Source organism: Ranitomeya imitator, chromosome 8, assembly GCF_032444005.1.
Source record: "Ranitomeya imitator isolate aRanImi1 chromosome 8, aRanImi1.pri, whole genome shotgun sequence".
Taxonomy (NCBI): domain Eukaryota; kingdom Metazoa; phylum Chordata; class Amphibia; order Anura; family Dendrobatidae; genus Ranitomeya; species Ranitomeya imitator.
The window spans coordinates 163,129,674-163,149,568 of NC_091289.1; the positions used below are offsets into that span (position 1 = coordinate 163,129,674).

General features: G+C 40.9%; 1 protein-coding gene across 1 annotated transcript in view; it reads left to right on the plus strand.

The window, feature by feature from the left end:
• Window positions 1–19,895, plus strand: part of CACNA1E (calcium voltage-gated channel subunit alpha1 E) — a 782,868-nt gene that overhangs the window by 127,182 nt on the left and 635,791 nt on the right. Inside the window, exon 2 of the mRNA XM_069737731.1 lies at window positions 2,842–3,322. Within this exon, the coding sequence (XP_069593832.1) occupies window positions 2,856–3,322 (467 nt within the window). The 5' untranslated portion in view covers window positions 2,842–2,855. The remainder of the gene's footprint in view (window positions 1–2,841; window positions 3,323–19,895) is intronic.

Sequence of the window (19,895 nt, forward strand, 5' to 3'; positions counted from 1 at the left end):
AAAGGACCAGCATGTATTATAATATTGGTAGAATAAGCTAAGTCCAGGGGTGGACGAAGCATTTCATTGCGAAACGCGCGTCGGGTGTGCTGGACTCCTGGTCTCTCTCCATTTCTTTGGTAAACACATGTTGGTCTATTAGGTGATGGCGGCTCCTGGACATCATGCATGTCAGTATACATGGTATATTTAGCTTATTCTACCAATATTATAATACATGCTGGTCCTTTTTACAGTGTTTTGTAATTTTTTATACGGAGCTATTTATATCCTTATACTTTTATTCTGGGTAATGACTATAGCATTGCTTATGAACAATTATACTAATGCCATCTTATGTCTTGTCGTTACATTTATCATGTCTTTACCTTAATGTGAGTTATACTGTTACACTAGTGCTTATACATTTTTTGTAGTAACTTCCAGGTTTTTGTCCATCGTTGTTCTGTGTTTGTTCTGTGTTTGTTGTGTCTCATCTTTGCCTGTTTAGGCTTTTTTATGACCATGTTGTGGTCTTTTTGTCATTAATAAAATATTATTTTTATATCATTGGTGTGTGGTGCCTCTCTCCATAGGTGTTTATTTAATGGACCAGACTAGGGCATATAAAAGCAGGCAGATTCTGCACCCACCCACCATGTGGACAAGCGCACAGAGGCCGTCATGTCCATAATATACAAATGTGACTTATCCAATATAAGCTTTTGTCTAAAACCAGATTTTGCAATTCTCCCCCAAATATGTTCTCCTGGATAGCTCTAACCTAACCAGATCTCTCCCAGCCCCTTAAAAAGAACCTGTCACCGGGTCGATTCCCACTGCTCCTCTCAGTATTCCGTTTTTGTTTGTCTTTTTAAATCCACTATACAGATCCAGAGACATGGATCTTATTATTTAGAGCTGATTTTTATGGTCCTTTCTAATTGGGTTTTACTCAGGGGATCCTCTGGGGTGTGTCCGAAGGCTAATTTGCATAATTACCCCAGCGGCCACATCCCCTTGGGAAAGACAATATAGATAAAAAAGCCCCACATGTCTGTATTCCTATCGTGTATTTTTAAAGGTAATATTCAGGGCAACAAAAGGAATAAAATAAGAGCAAAAACTGGCTTCTTTTGACCTGGCAACTTTTGATATGGTAACCGATTCTCTTTAAAGAAGAAGTCCTATCAACGTATCTATCCTCTTAATATATTATAGTCATCATATTTTATGTCACTGTGTACTTACAAATTTGTTATTTTGTCCTTATACTGAGTTAAGTCGTCTCTTTTCCATTAGGTCTATGACATCACATGATTAAAAACTGACTAATTGAATCCTTTTAAGCTCTATGTAGAATCAGGAGGTCAATTTTCCCTGCATGAGTCATCATTAGAACTACAAAGTGCTTTTAGTGATGTAGAATTATAGTCCTAATGAAGACTCCTGTGGGGAAAACATGTCATTAGATCGATGCAGCCAAAACTACATGCAGCATGAATTGGAGTTTGGCTATTTTATTGCATACGTGTATGTTTTTCTTTGAAATGCTGTTGTGTCTCAGCGAAAACATATTTTCAAAAGCCGGGTTGGGAACTATGCATCTAGGATGAATAGACTGAGGTAGGTCCTGGTTGGTTTTCCCAGTCCCATTCCCTTTGGTCAGGTCTGAGTGGGATCCTACAAAATATTGAATCGCACCTGGAACAATGTTAGTGGGGACGTGCACATGTCCGAGGAAAAAATTGCTGCATGTCCGAGTTTGATCTGATATTTGGATCGCACTCGGCCATGCAAGTCAGTGCGTCCGAGAAAAACATTGGACTGCACTCAGATGACAGAGTCCTTTCACTTAAGAGATGGGGGTACGGAGAAGCCACCAGGGTCCTGCCTCGTTAACAAGTCCTTGCCGACTTTTCAAAGAGCTTTCTTAGAAGAGCTTCAGAGTAAAACATACATGACGACAATGACGCCGCCGGAGTCAGATTCGTGCTGTCTGTTGTTTGGGCAGCTTGAGTCTGATGATAGGTTTCCTTTATTAGGCCGGGGTCACACGTGCGAGAAACTCGCACAAGTCTCACGTCTCAATACCGGCACTCAGACCGGAGCATTCAGCTGCAGAGAAATACATGCAGCCATACACTCCTGTCCCGAGTGCCGAGGAGTCCCCCCTATTTTAATAGCCAGTAAAGGCTAAATATGCAGCTGCGGGCTGATAATCATAGCCTGGGGAGATCCATGGGTATTAACCCTTTCCCAGGCTATAAACATTGGCCTCTAGTTGCTGGCTTTCCCTCTCTGGCACAGATAATTGCACGGGAGCCCACACCATTTTTTTTTTCAAACTTTTTTATAAATTAAACAGATATTGTGTTTAAGGCCGGGGTCACACTTGTGAGAAACTCTCATAAGTCTCTCGCATCAATACCCGGCACTGCCACCAGCACTCAGGACTAGAGCATGTGGCTGCATGTATTTCTATGCAGCTGAATGCTCCGATCCCGAGTGCCAGCAGCAGTGCCGGGTATTGAGATGTGAGACTTGGGCGAGTTTCTTGCACGTGTGTCCCCGGCCTTAAATGTAAGCTCCGCTGCTCACACATCCTTCACCTCCCGTCTGACTCATCCAGGCAATGATAAATCTCCTATTTCAGGAGCAATGTTTTATTGTGCTTGAGCACAATGATGTAGTTAACCCTGTGCTCCGTGCTCCTTCTGTGTTACGTTTTCTTCTTTCTTTATGCACATAGGGTACCTGTAGTCTCAAGAGCATGACGGGTTAAAGAGGAGCATGAATAATCTCTCTCAATGCCAATCAACACTATTGTAACTTCCATCTCTTGTCTTCTGTTTCCTGCAGAGAGATGTGTTCGGATGCTATTAAAGATGCTAGGATTAAGCTCCTGCTCAACCAGTGCCCACACGCTCACCGAGCCCGACCACTCCAGTACGCTGGGGTTAGCTACTTTGGATGCCGAGACTCATAGATACATCCTGGCACTGCCAGAAGTGGAGACTTGGCGGAAACATCGATTGGGTTTAACCCAAGCTACTCACTCCTGCAACCTATTGGAACCAGATACTATTTCTGAGACTTTGGTATCACGCACCACAAGCTACGATGCCTTGTACGACCTCCGTGCGCAGGAAGCCGAGACCAACTTTCCCTTCGAAGGGAGCAGTATGTTCGAGGTGGCCGCTGGAGGAGACTCTGAGTTTCCATTGAGCCCTCATGTAATTAAGAGGAGAAGAGGAGGCCTGATAGAACAGAAGGATATCATCAAAGCTCACCAGGCACACAAGATGCAAAGCACGCCCCAAGCACGACGGAAAGAGTGGGAGTAAGTACTATTGTGTCTGGGGGTTTGGAAGTGGAACCTAACAGTTTTTCTTTAGAAATTATTATAATGCAATTCTTTCTTTGCCATTGTACACCTTAAATGGTTATTCCCAAGCTAGTAAGTTATATCCTATCCCTAGGATTGGGGATAACTTACTGATTGCTAAAGGGCCGACCACTGATCCTGGAGCCCGGGAACCAGACTCTACAAAGCCCCCTCTTGAAGGGATTGGAGGAAATGGGAGTGGGGTGAGGAGCTTGACCTCTACTCCATTGATTGTCCATGGGATTGCCAAACTCGATGAAGGCCTTCCCTCCAGGTGTATGAATAACAGACAACTTACAATCTTTAGAAAAACCCTTTAATTAGCAAGCTGGTGTCAGTTTAGACACCACTTAAAGGGTTATTCATATTTTTTAAAATGCAAAACAACTGCAGGAATTATCCAATGTAAAACCAAACATAACCAATATTTATTTCGCTCATCACTGTGATTCCAGACCTGGTGCTCCGATGATCCACTGGTAGTGATGCTGGTCACTGTTTACTTTTCCACAATGATAATTTCATGCACCTGTACCATGACCGCTGCAGCCAGTCACTGACCCCAGTGGTCTTGTCCCATAAACTTCAGTGATTGGCTGTAGTAGTCATGTGTATTTAGGGAAAAAAACGAGTGACTGCTGAGACCACCGGAACATTGGCACTGGAGCTGTGGGATATTGGACGTAGATTATTTTTTTTCTATATTACATATTTAGATATTAGTCTTTTTTTTTAAATCCATCAAAACAAATTTAAATGAGTTGTTCCATCGAGGCTGCTGTTATTGTTGGACCAGTTGCCTCTGATTATGCATTTTTCTTCTTTGGACTGATTTTGGATAAAGAGAAGAGCTTCCATAAGAGACATTGCATTTATTGACTCATGTGGCCATGAGTAAACTCTAGGAGGACTTACAGAGCGTCTTCACTCTCCCCGTAACATCCGCCATTACACAATTCTGTGAGCCTCAGTAAAAGTGCTGGGAAACTCTGCAAGGCCCAATATGGTAGTGGCATTACCGTGCTTGGCAATACTAATAGTAAAGGGTTGTCCACTACTTTATAACTCTATACCATTTATGTTAACAGCTAAAGACACTACTTTCTAATATGGTGTATGATACTTCTATGTCTGTGTCCAGAACCCAGAAGAGAAGCAAATCACAAGTATGCTTCAAATGGATTGGATGTCGTGTTGGGGGAAAATGATGGTACATTACAAAAGTGCTAGTCTGGAGTTCTTAGGCTAGGTTCACATTGTGTTAGTGGGTGTCCGCTAGCGGACTCCGTTACATGGCGCAATTGTCGCAATTAACGCTATGTAATGGATCCATTAGCGCACCCATTGACTGCAATGTGCTAACGGATCTCTAGCGCATCGCTAGCGCATGCCATTTTTGGCATGCGCTAGCAATGTCCTGCTGGTTTCGAACGGACCTTGGACGCTGCTTGCAGCGTCCGAGGTCCGTTCGGCTAGGTTCACATTGCATTAGGGCAATCCGTTTAACGCATACGCTAGCGGATTGCGCTAACGCAATGTTCCAAAAGGGATCGCGTTTGGCGATCCCGCTAGCGCAGATACCCGATCTGCGCTAGCGAGGAACGAACCTCGGACGCTGCAAGCAGCATCCGAGGTCCGTCCGAAACTAACGGGACATTGCTAGCGCATGCCAAAAATGGCATGCGCTAGCGATGCGCTAGAGATCCGTTAGCACATTGCAGTCAATGGGTGCACTAACGGATCCGTTACATAGCGTTAATTGCGACAATTGCGCCATGTAATGGAGTCCGCTAGCGGACACCCATTAACGCAATGTGAACCTAGCCTTCCTCGCTCGCCAAACGCGATCCCTTTTGGGACATTGCGTTAGCGCAATCCGCTAGCGTATGCGCTAAACGGATTGCCCTAATGTAGCACCTATAGGACAGGGCTATAAAGTAGTGGACAACTCCTTTAATACTGTAACTTTGTATTTCTGTCAATATTGCCAATGTGAAGTTTTGTTGAGAGACACTAATCCCTGCTGGGTCATTTTGTTATTTGGGTGTGTTCTCCTTCCTCCCCCTACCATCCATATTCCAACAGGACCTGGACCTGACCACTCCTGCACCTCCTTCCCTAGCTAAAGCCAGTAATGGGAGGCCTACCCTATAAAATGCTCGAGATATAGTGTAGGCCTGACATGAGCATGAGACTATTTCAACATTGTTATTATTAAAGGGTGGGTCCCATCTTCTATATTCAGAAGTGAGTTTCCCCTTACATCCTGATTCCTTGGAGGTGGTGCACTCCTGGTTGATTGACAGCTGCTGGCCTGACCTATGCGCTGCCGATTCTGCTATATGAGGCATCTTTACCTGTGCACCATTAGGAGTACAGTGACAGCGAAGCTGGCCAGAATTAGGAGCTAACTGTGTGGTCCAGAAATCCTGGCCAGCCTCACTGTATAAATGAGGCTAAAAAAAGAGCTTGTAAGCACTGTGCATGCTAAACAGGGGCTTGCCCCTCTAACAATGTGCAGTATACAATAAAATAAAAAAGTTGATGTGAAGTGGCCAAAATGTTAATGACAGATAAATTGCAATGTTACTTATTTTTTTTACATTTACCCATCTTAGAATATAGGAATATCCCTTTAAATTATAAGAATTGTATACTTTCAGGTTACTTTTCAGAATAAGATGTCATCTGTGTGTATAAGAGGAAAAACATTACTTGTCACCATCACATGACTTGTATCCAATCTCTTTATTTGCAATTGATTCTGAGCTGGTGGGATGTTATGATGTCTCCCACACACAGCACAGCACAGACAAAGGGATTCCAACTCTTTGTTTTTCTTATGTTAGCACATATAGCGAAGCAGGAGACGCATGGAAGACATTGTACAGCAGTCTTGAGCTGTGTAACTGTGAATCCAGCTTTGGAGGGAGGTAAAGACTTGTTAGAAAGCTCAGCACATGTCTCGTTTTCTCTGTTTACTGCTATTCCTTTTCCCCCTTCCCCACTACATTGAGTATAAAAATCCATAACCTGACACCACAGCGAGCTGGTAGTCTGTTTTTTCTTGATCAACATGGAGATGAGAGTTGAGCTGTTTTTCAAAGTGAATGATGAGTTAAAGGGCAGTGGTGGTGAGAAGTGGCTGTTAAGTGGAGAAAAAAGCAGAATTATTCTCTAACAAGAATACAAACTTTGTTGAGAATACAGTTCCCGTTTAAGGGCATGTGCACGGTGAGTATTAGCATCACATTTTTCTTCAGCAAAAACCAGAATATTGGCAGGAAAAACGTATAAAATAAGCACTTTTCTATGTTTTTTTTACCCATTTCGGATGCGTTTTTCATGTGTTTTTTTCCCATTAAATGTGTGCAAGAAGCTGTAAAAATGCTGAAAGAATTGCCATTCTACAGAAGTGGAAAAAACTCTTTTAACCTGTCTCACATAAAGACTGGACACATTCTCAACTTCTGAATATTAATGATAAAGGTTCCATTCACGGAGAGATTCCAAGTTATAAGGAATTGAAGCACAGCATATATCGGGCTGCGTTAACACTTGCAGATGGATAATCCGATTGTGTTTTACATTATTAGGAATACACAATATGAGTCAGGAGACCCACATTTGGCCTGAACATCGCGACCAACAATCAAAGCGTTAATTTTGGGTGTGTGAAAGTGGCCGTACATGATAATGATCAATAAAAATCACCATGATTATGTCTAATTACTCAGGACTTGCCACAAATACATTAAAATAATCTTCTAAATTACAAGAGACTATGCTGTTCTGTGTCTCCCGGTCAACCTCTTAACTTATAGTAAATATCACTAAAAACAACCCTATAACAAAAGAAAAAGATATTTGGAAATTCTTCACAAAAATATAATACAACTTACTGTTAAAGTTAAAAACATACAATACAATAAAACTAAAAAAATAAGTAGATAAAATAAAACTTTAAACCATGAAAATATTTTAAATGATTTATATCGCCACCTTCTGGGCATGTGTGGGAATGCAAACTTTTTTTTTTTTTTTTTAGAATTAGTAGTATATTTGTTACACAGTTCAACTTGTTTTCTTATGATCAATCAACATCAGTAAATTACCATTACAAGGAAAGACACTGCTTACATCTTCCATATGAGTTTTTTTTTTCAGTTTATAGGACTGCATAAAACAGATATTTGACAATTTAATTTAAATATTTACTATTAATAATAATAAATTAATTAAAACATTTCCCATAATGGGTTTATTTTTCACGTATTAGATGTTGGCTTTGATTTAAATGTCAAAATGAATTTTTAATGAGACTTCATAATAAAAGCTGCATACTTTGCCGCATAGAATATCTTTGACATGTGATGAGGCAAAATGGCTTCAGAATGACTTCATGAAAGTTTTTTTTAAATGAGCAGCCCTAGCTGGCCTCATAACAGGCTCATTTTAATATCAGACAGGAAAACTTTGCTAAAGGATTCTTCTGCTATATTAACATGGATTTTCACAGTTTGTAGACCAGCCTCATCAGGTTTGGAGATCTACTCAATAATGGATGCAGTTTTATTTGTGAAATCAGGGAACAGATCCGCTTTAAAGAGAATCTGTCAGCTCATTCTTGCTTGTAGGATACAAGAACAAAAGTGATTTAATACCTTTAGCAAACAAAAATATTATTCTGTTATAGAGAAGTCCACCTTAGAAGTTATATGCAAATGAGGCTGGAAGTGCTCTGGATGGGACATAGCACTTCCATTGCTTCAGCTCTGAGCCACTATACTATATATAAAATAAATAAATATATACATGTATATATATATATATATATATATATATATATATATATATATATATATATATATATATATATATATAAAAGAAAAAAAGGAGAATAGCACACAAAAAAATAGAAAAAAATTGGCTTTAATGCCTGGACGGTGTGGCAACGTTTCGGATTTCCAATCCTTTTTCAAGCGGGCTTGAAAAAGGATTGGAAATCCGAAACGTTGCCACGCCGTCCAGGCATTAAAGCCCATTTTTTTCTATTTTTTTGTGTGCTGTTTTCCTTTTTTTCTTATATTATTGGAACCACTTGGATACTGGTTTGGAAAGCTTTGCACCGCAAGTTTGGTAATATGATGCTGTTCTAATTTTTTTCGTTATATATATATATATATATATATATATATACTAAGTTATTCATGACTGCATTGACTATTGGGCCATTATGCTATACAGTTAGGGCCAGAAATATTTGGACAGTGACACAAGTTTTGTTATTTTAGCTGTTTACATGTTTACAAAAACATGTTCAGAAATACATATATATAATATGGGCTGAAAGTGCACACTCCCAGCTGCAATATGATAGTTTCCACATCCAAATCGGAGAAAGGGTTTAGGAATCATAGCTCTATAATGCATAGCGTCCTCTTTTTCAAGGGACCAAAAGTAATTGGACAATGGACTCTAAGGGCTGCAATTAACTCTGAAGGCGTCTCCCTCGTTAACCTGTAATCAATGAAGTAGTTAAAAGGTCAGGGGTGGATTCCAGGTGTGTGGTTTTGCATTTGGAAGCTGTTGCTGTGAGCAGACAACATGCGGTCAAAGGAACTCTCAATTGAGGTGAAGCAGAACATCCTGAGGCTGAAAAAAAAGAAAAAATCCATCAGAGAGATAGCAGACATGCTTGGAGTAGCAAAATCAACAGTTGGGTACATTCTGAGAAAAAAGGAATTGACTGGTGAGCTTGGGAACTCAAAAAGGCCTGGGCGTCCACGGATGACAACAGTGGTGGATGATCGCCGCATACTTAATTTGGTGAAGAAGAACCCGTTCACAACATCAACTGAAGTCCAGAACACTCTCAGTGAAGTAGGTGTATCTGTCTCTAAGTCAACAGTAAAGAGAAAACTCCATGACAGTAAATACAAAGGGTTCACATCTAGATGCAAACCATTCATCAATAACAAAAATAGACAGGCCAGAGTTAAATTTGCAGAAAAACACCTCAAGAAGCCAGCTCAGTTCTGGAAAAGTATTCTATGGACAGATGAGACAAAGATCAACCTGTACCAGAATGATGGGAAGAAAAAAGTTTGGAGAAGAAAGGGAACGGCACATGATCCAAGGCACACCACATCCTCTGTAAAACATGGTGGAGGCAACGTGATGGCATGGGCATGCATGGCTTTCAATGGCACTGGGTCACTTGTGTTTATTGATGACATAAGAGCAGACAAGAGTAGCCGGATGAATTCTGAAGTGTACCGGGATATACTTTCAGCCCAGATTCAGCCAAATGCTGCAAAGTTGATTGGACAGCGCTTCATAGTACAGATGGACAATGACCCCAAGCATACAGCCAAAGCTACCCAGGAGTTCATGAGTGCCAAAAAGTGGCACATTCTGCAATGGCCAAGTCAATCTCCAGATCTAAACCCAATTGAGCATGCATTTCACTTGCTCAAATCCAGACTTAAGACGGAAAGACCCACAAACAAGCAAGACCTGAAGGCTGCGGCTGTAAGGGCCTGGCAAAGCATTAAGAAGGAGGAAACCCAGCGTTTGGTGATGTCCATGGGTTCCAGACTTAAGGCAGTGATTGCCTCCAAAGGATTTGCAACAAAATATTGAAAATAAAAATATTTTGTTTGGGTTATGTTTATTTGTCCAATTACTTTTGACCTCCTAAAATGTGGAGTGTTTGTAAAGAAATGTGTACAATTCCTACATTTTCTATCAGATATTTTTGTTCAACCCTTCAAATTAAACGTTACAATCTGCACTTGAATTCTGTTGTAGAGGTTTCATTTCAAATCCAATGTGGTGGCATGCAGAGCCCAACTCGTGAAAATTGTGTCACTGTCCAAATATTTCTGGCCCTAACTGTATACAGTGTTGGTCAAAAGTATTGACACCTCTGCAATTCTGTCAGATAATACTCAGTTTCTTCCTGAAAATGATTGCAAACACAAATTCTTTGTTATTATCATCTTCGTTTAATTTGTCTTAAATGAGAAAAACACTAAAAGAATTGTCCTAATGCCAAATTGGACATAATTCCACAAAAAAACATAAAAAGGGGTGGACAAAAGTATTGGAACTGTTCGAAAAATCATGTGATGCTTCTGTAATTTGTGTAATTAACAGCACCTGTAACTTACCTGTGGCACCTAACAGGTGTTGGCAATAACTAAATCACACTTGCAGCCAGTTGACATGGATTAAAGTTCACTCAACCTCTGTCCTGTGTCCTTGGGTGTACCACATTGAGCATGGAGAAAAGAAAGAAGACCAAAGAACTGTCTGAGGACTTGAGAAACCAAATTGTGAGGAAGCATGAGCAATCTCAAGGATACAAGTCCATCTCCAAAGACCTGAATGTTCCTGTGTCTACCTTGCGCAGTGTCATCTAGAAGTTTAAAGCCCATGGCACTGTGGCTAACCTCCCTAGATGTGGACGGAAAAGAGAAATTGACGAGATTTCAACGCAAGATTGTGCGGATGTTGGATAAAGAACCTCGATTAACATCCAAACAAGTTCAAGCTGTCCTGCAGTCCGAGGGTACAACAGTGTCAACCCGTATTATCCGTCGGGGTCTGAATGAAAAGGGACTGTATGGTAGGAGACCCAGGAAGACCCCACTTCTTACCCCGAGACATAAAAAAGCCAGGCTGGAGTTTGCCAAAACTTACCTGAAAAAGGAAGAATGTTCTCTGGTCAGATGAGACAAAAGTAGAGCTTTTTGGGCAAAGGCATCAACATAGAGTTTACAAAAGAAAAAAGAGGCATTCAAAGAAAGGAACACGGTCCCTACAGTCAAACATGTTGGAGGTTCCCTGATGTTTTGGGATTGCTTTGCTGCCTCTGGCACTGGACTGCTTGACCGTGTGCATGGCATTATGAAGTCTGAAGACTACCAACAAATTTTGCAGCATAATGTAGGGCCCAGTGTGAGAAAGCTGGGTCTCCCTCAGAGGTCATGGGTCTTCCAGCAGGACAATGACGCAAAACACACTTCAAAAAGCACTAGAAAATGGTTTGAGAGAAAGCACTGACGACTTCTAAGGTGGCCAACAATGAGTCCAGACCTGAATCCCATAGAACACCTGTGGAGAGATCTAAAAATGGCAGTTTGGAGAAGGCACCCTTCAAATATCAGGGACCTGGAGCAGTTTGCCAAAGAAGAATGGTCTAAAATTCCAGCAGAGCATTGTAAGAAACTCATTGATGGTTACCGGAAGCGGTTGGTCGCAGTTATTTTGGCTAAAGGTTGTGCAACCAAGTATTAGGCTGAGGGTGCCAATACTTTTGTCTGGCCCATTTTTGGAGTTTTGTGTGAAATGATCAATGTTTTGCTTTTTGCTTCATTATCTTTTGTGTTTTTTCATTTAAGACAAATTAAATGAAGATAATAATATCAAAGAATTTGTGATTGCAATCATTTTCAGGAAGAAAATGAGTATTATCTGACAGAATTGCAGGGGTGTCAATACTTTTGGCCATGACTGTATACAAGCACAGATTTCTTCACAGTAGGGACTTGCTTACACTGATTCCCCATTTTGTTTCCTTTAATTGTATCCTGGCACCATTTCTTTCATACTGCATACTGTTTTGGCACCTAAACTAACTCCTACAGGCACTAGTCTGCATTTCGATTATTAATTTAACTTCAACTACGTTTTCTATATATTGCAAGAGCACAGGATCACTACCATTCTGATGGCCCTGACTTTACCATTTTTTATATAAATTTATATGTATTATCCCCATACTGTGACATCACTGTGTGTATTATCCCTGTACTGTGACATTACTGTGTGTATTATCCCTGTACTGTGACATCACTGTGTATATTATCCCTATTCTGTTATATTACTGTGTGTATTATCCCTGTACTGTGACATCACTCTGTGTATTATCCTTGTACTGTGACATCACTGTGTGTATTATCCCTGTACTGTGACATCACTGTATATATTATCCCTATTCTGTGATATTACTGTGTGTATTATCCCTGTACTGTGACATCACTGTGTGTATTATCCCTGTACTGTGACATCACTGTGTATATTATCCCTATTCTGTGATATTACTGTGTGTATTATCCCTGTACTGTGACATCACTGTGTGTATTATCCCTGTACTGTGACATCACTGTGTATATTATCCCTGTACTGTCTGTGACATCACTGTGTGTATTATATATGTACTGTGACATCACTGTGTATATTATCCCTGTACTGTGACATCACTGTGTGTATTATCCCTGTACTGTGACATCACTGCGTGTATTATCCCTGTACTGTGACATCACTGTGTGTATTATCTCTGTACTGTGACATCACTGTGTATATTATCCCTATTCTGTGATATTACTGTGTGTATTATCCCTGTACTGTGACATCACTGTGTGTATTATCCCTGTACTGTGACATCACTGTGTATATTATCCCTATTCTGTGATATTACTGTGTGTATTATCCCTGTACTGTGACATCACTGTGTGTATTATCCCTGTACTGTGACATCACTGTGTATATTATCCCTGTACTGTCTGTGACATCACTGTGTGTATTATATATGTACTGTGACATCACTGTGTATATTATCCCTGTACTGTGACATCACTGTGTGTATTATCCCTGTACTGTGACATCACTGCGTGTATTATCCCTGTACTGTGACATCACTGTGTGTATTATCTCTGTACTGTGACATCACTGTGTATATTATCCCTATTCTGTGATATTACTGTGTGTATTATCCCTGTACTGTGACATCACTGTGTGTATTATCCCTGTACTGTGACATCACTGTGTATATTATCCCTATTCTGTGACATCACTGTGTGTATTATCCCTGTACTGTCTGTGACATCACTGTGTGTATTATATATGTACTGTGACATCACTGTGTATATTATCCCTATTCTGTGACATCACTGTGTGTATTATCCCTGTACTGTCTGTGACATCACTGTGTGTATTATATATGTACTGTGACATCACTGTGTATATTATCCCTGTACTGTGACATCACTGTGTGTATTATCCCTGTACTATGACATCACTGTGTATATTATCCCTGTACTGTGACATCACTGTGTGTATTATCCCTGTACTATGACATCACTGTGCATATTATCCCTGTACTGTGACATCACTGTGTGTATTATCCCTGTACTGTGACATCACTGTGTGTATTATCCCTGTACTATGACATCACTGTGTGTATTATCCCTGTACTGTGACATCGCTGTGTATATTATCCCTATTCTGTGACATCACTGTGTGTATTATCCCTGTACTGTCTGTGACATCACTGTGTGTATTATATATGTACTGTGACATCACTGTGTATATTATCCCTATTCTGTGACATCACTCTGTGTATTATCCCTGTACTGTCTGTGACATCACTGTGTGTATTATATATGTACTGTGACATCACTGTGTATATTATCCCTGTACTGTGACATCACTGTGTGTATTATCCCTGTACTATGACATCACTGTGTATATTATCCCTGTACTGTGACATCACTGTGTGTATTATCCCTGTACTATGACATGACTGTGTATATTATCCCTGTACTGTGACATCACTGTGTGTATTATCCCTGTACTATGACATCACTGTGTATATTATCCCTGTACTGTGACATCACTGTGTGTATTATCCCTGTACTGTGACATCACTGTGTGTATTATCCCTATACTGTGACATTACTGTGTGTATTATTTCTGTACTGTGACATCACTGTGTATATTATCCCTATACTGTGACATCACTGTGTGTATTATCCCTGTACTGTGACATCACTGTGTGTATTATCCCTGTACTGTAACATCACTGTGTGTATTATCCCTGTACTGTGACATCACTGTGTGTATTATCCCTGTACTGTGACATTACTGTGTGTATTATCCCTGTACTGTGACATCACTGTGTGTATTATCCCTATACTGTGACATCACTGTGTGTATTATCCCTGTACTGTGACATTACTGTGTGTATTATCTCATGTCCTGATTCTGCATTGAAGCATTACAATGAAACCCTGCAAAGTGCTCTGGATGAAGCTGCTCCTCCTATACATAAAACAACTCGGCACAGACGGCAACAACCGTGGCACACGCTGCAAACACGTTTCCTGCAGCGGTGCTCCAGGTGCGCAGAACGTCTGTGGAGAAAATCTAATCTACCCGAAGATTTCATCCATTATAAGTTCATGCTAAAGACATACAATTCTGCCCTTCACCTCTCCAAACAAACCTACTTCAACACCCTCATCACCTCCCTGTCCAATAACCCTAAACGTCTCTTTGACACGTTCCAGTCCCTACTCAACCCAAGAGAGCAGGCCCCAACCACGGATCTCCGTGCTGACGATCTGGCCAATTACTTCAAAGAAAAAATTGACCACATTCGACAGGAAATCATCTCCCAATCTCTTCATACCATGCACTGTCCTCCCTCCCCCACTGCATCTAGTTCACTCTCTGACTTTGAAGCAGTTACAGAAGAAGAAGTAAGCAGGCTCCTTGCATCTTCTCGCCCGACCACTTGCACCAGTGACCCCATTCCGTCACATCTCCTCCAGTCCCTTTCCCCGGCTATCACCTCTCACCTAACAAAAATATTCAACCTTTCCCTCACTTCCGGTATTTTTCCCTCCTCATTTAAGCATGCCATCATACATCCATTACTTAAAAAACCATCCCTCGATCAAAACTGTGCCGCTAATTATAGACCTGTCTCTAATCTTCCCTTCATCTCTAAACTCCTCGAACGCCTGGTCCACTCCCGTCTTACCCGCTATCTCTCAGATAACTCTCTTCTAGACCCTCTTCAATCTGGCTTCCGCTCTTTACACTCTACTGAAACTGCCCTCATTAAAGTCTCTAATGACCTACTAACAGCTAAATCTAATGGTCACTACTCCATGCTTATTCTCTTGGATCTCTCTGCAGCATTCGACACTGTGGATCATCAGCTCCTCCTCACTGTGCTCCGCTCCATCGGCCTCAAGGACACCGTTCTCTCCTGGTTCTCCTCCTATCTCTCTGACCGATCCTTCACTGTATGTTTTGCTGGTTCCTCCTCCTCTCACCTTCCCCTTACTGTTGGGGTTCCTCAAGGATCAGTCCTAGGCCCCCTACTCTTCTCGTTGTATACTGCCCCTATTGGACAAACAATCAGTAGATTTGGTTTCCAGTACCATCTCTATGCTGACGACACCCAATTATACACTTCTGCTCCCGATATCACACTGACCTTTTTAGAAAACACCAGTGATTGTCTTACCGCTGTCTCTAACATCATGTCCTCCCTCTATCTGAAACTAAACCTGTCAAAAACTGAACTCCTCGTGTTCTCTCCCTCTACTAACCTACCTTTGCCTGACATTGCCATCTCCGTGTGCGGTTCCACCATTACTCCAAAGCAACATGCCCGCTGCCTTGGGGTCATCCTTGATTCTGACCTTTCATTCAACCCCTACATCCGATCACTGGCTCGCTCTTCTTACCTGCATCTCAAAAACATTTCTAGAATTCGCCCTTTTCTTAATTTCGACTCTGCAAAAACTCTGACTGTTTCACTTATTCATTCTCGTCTGGACTATTGTAACTCTCTACTAATCGGTCTCCCTCTTGCAAAACTCTCCCCGCTCCAATCTGTCCTGAATGCTGCTGCCAGGATCATATTCCTCACCAACCGTTACACCGATGCCTCTACCCTGTGCCAGTCATTACACTGGCTACCCATCCACTCCAGAATCCAGTACAAAACTACTACCCTCATCCACAAAGCACTCCATGGCTCAGCACCACCCTACATCTCCTCCCTGGTATCAGTCTACCACCCTACCCGTGCCCTCCGCTCCGCTAATGACCTCAGGTTAGCATCCTCAATAATCAGAACCTCCCACTCCCGTCTCCAAGACTTTACACGTGCTGCGCCGATTCTTTGGAATGCACTACCTAGGTTAATACGATTAATCCCCAATCCCCACAGTTTAAAGCGTGCCCTAAAAACTCATTTGTTCAGACTGGCCTACCGCCTCAATGCATTAACCTAACGATCCCTGTGTGGCCTATTTATAATAAAAAAAAAAAAAAAAAAAAAAAGGTTCCTCGCATCATGTTCTCATACACTTTATGCAGTATTAGCCCTCTGTGTCTGTACTGCTACATACTTAGGCAGGTAACTGGTTCATGCAGCTTTACATGAACACCTGAGCCTTACACTATAGCTGGTCCGAATAACTAAAGCAATTGTTACCATCCACCTCTCGTGTCTCCCCTTTTCCTCATAGTTTGTAAGCTTGCGAGCAGGGCCCTCACTCCTCCTGGTATCTGTTTTGAACTGTATTTCTGTTATGCTGTAATGTCTATTGTCTGTACAAGTCCCCTCTATAATTTGTAAAGCGCTGCGGAATATGTTGGCGCTATATAAATAAAATTATTATTATAATTATTATTACTGTGACATCACTGTGTGTATTATCCCTGTACTGTAACATTACTGTGTGTATTATTTCTGTACTGTGACATCACTGTGTGTATTATCCCTGTACTGTAACATTACTGTGTGTATTATTCCTGTACTGTGACATCACTGTGTGAATTATCCCTGTACTGTGACATCACTGTGTATATTATCCCTGTACTGTGACATCACTATGTTTATTATCCCTGTACTGTGGCATCACTGTGTGTATTATCCCTGTACTGTAACATCACTGTGTATATTATCCCTGTACTGTCTGTGACATCACTGTGTGTATTATCCCTGTACTGTGACATCACTGTGTATATTATCCCTGTACTTTCTGTGACATCACTGTGTGTATTATCTCTGTACAGTGACATCACTGTGTATATTACCCCTGTACTGTGACATCACTTTGTGTATTAACCCTGTACTGTGACATCACAGTGTGTATTATCCCTGTACTGTGACATCACTTTGTGTATTAACCCTGTACTGTGACATCACAATGTGTATTATCCCTGTACTGTGACATCACTGTGTGTATTATCCCTGTACAGTGACATCACTGTGTTTATTATCCCTGTACTGTGACATCACTGTGTGTATTATCCCTATATTTTGACATCACTGTGTGTATTATCCCAGTACTGTGACATTACTGTGTGTATTATCCCTGTACTGTGACATCACTGTGTATATTATCCCTGTACTGTAACATCACTGTGTGTATTATCCCTGTACTGTGACATTACTGTGTGTATTATCCCTGTACTGTGACATCACTGTGTGTATTATCCCTGTACTGTGACATCACTGTGTATATTACCCCTTTACTGTGACATCACTGTGTATATTATTCCTGTTCTGTCTGTGACATCACTGTGTGTATTATCCCTGTACTGTGACATCACTGTGTTTATTATTACTGTGTCTAAACCTCACTGTCTGTATTATCCCTGTACTGTGACATAACTGTGTGTATTATCCCTGTACTGTGACATCACTGTGTGTATTATCCCTGTACTGTAACATTACTGTGTGTATTATTTCTGTACTGTGACATCACTGTGTGTATTATCCCTGTACTGTAACATTACTGTGTGTATTATTCCTGTACTGTGACATCACTGTGTGAATTATCCCTGTACTGTGACATCACTGTGTATATTATCCCTGTACTGTGACATCACTATGTTTATTATCCCTGTACTGTGGCATCACTGTGTGTATTATCCCTGTACTGTAACATCACTGTGTATATTATCCCTGTACTGTCTGTGACATCACTGTGTGTATTATCCCTGTACTGTGACATCACTGTGTGTATTATCCCTGTACTGTGACATCACTGTGTATATTATCCCTGTACTGTCTGTGACATCACTGTGTGTATTATCTCTGTACAGTGACATCACTGTGTATATTACCCCTGTACTGTGACATCACTTTGTGTATTAACCCTGTACTGTGACATCACAGTGTGTATTATCCCTGTACTGTGACATCACTTTGTGTATTAACCCTGTACTGTGACATCACAATGTGTATTATCCCTGTACTGTGACATCACTGTGTGTATTATCCCTGTACAGTGACATCACTGTGTTTATTATCCCTGTACTGTGACATCACTGTGTGTATTATCCCTATATTTTGACATCACTGTGTGTATTATCCCAGTACTGTGACATTACTGTGTGTATTATCCCTGTACTGTGACATCACTGTGTATATTATCCCTGTACTGTAACATCACTGTGTGTATTATCCCTGTACTGTGACATTACTGTGTGTATTATCCCTGTACTGTGACATCACTGTGTGTATTATCCCTGTACTGTGACATCACTGTGTATATTACCCCTTTACTGTGACATCACTGTGTATATTATTCCTGTTCTGTCTGTGACATCACTGTGTGTATTATCCCTGTACTGTGACATCACTGTGTTTATTATTACTGTGTCTAAACCTCACTGTCTGTATTATCCCTGTACTGTGACATAACTGTGTGTATTATCCCTGTACTGTGGCATTACTGTGTGTATTATCCCTGTACTGTGATATCACTATGTGTATATTATCCCTGTACTGTCTGTGACATCACTGTGTGTATTATCTCTGTACTGTGACATCACTGTGTGTATTATCCCTGTACTGTGGCATCACTGTGTGTATTATCCCTGTACTGTGACATCACTGTGTATATTATCCCTGTACTGTGACATCACTGTGTGTATTATCCCTGTACTGTGACATCACTGTGTGTATTATCCCTATACTGTGACATTACTGTGTGTATTATTTCTGTACTGTGACATCACTGTGTATATTATCCCTATACTGTGACATCACTGTGTGTATTATCCCTGTACTGTGACATCACTGTGTGTATTATCCCTGTACTGTAACATCACTGTGTGTATTATCCCTGTACTGTGACATAACTGTGTGTTTTATCCCTGTACTGTGGCATTACTGTGTGTATTATCCCTGTACTGTGATATCACTATGTGTATATTATCCCTGTACTGTCTGTGACATCACTGTGTGTATTATCTCTGTACTGTGACATCACTGTGTGTATTATCCCTGTACTGTGGCATCACTGTGTGTATTATCCCTGTACTGTGACATCACTGTGTATATTATCCCTGTACTGTGACATCACTGTGTGTATTATCCCTGTACTGTGACATCACTGTGTGTATTATCCCTATACTGTGACATTACTGTGTGTATTATTTCTGTACTGTGACATCACTGTGTATATTATCCCTATACTGTGACATCACTGTGTGTATTATCCCTGTACTGTGACATCACTGTGTGTATTATCCCTGTACTGTGACATCACTGTGTGTATTATCCCTGTACTGTAACATCACTGTGTGTATTATCCCTGTACTGTGACATCACTGTGTGTATTATCCCTGTACTGTGACATTACTGTGTGTATTATCCCTGTACTGTGACATCACTGTGTGTATTATCCCTATACTGTGACATCAC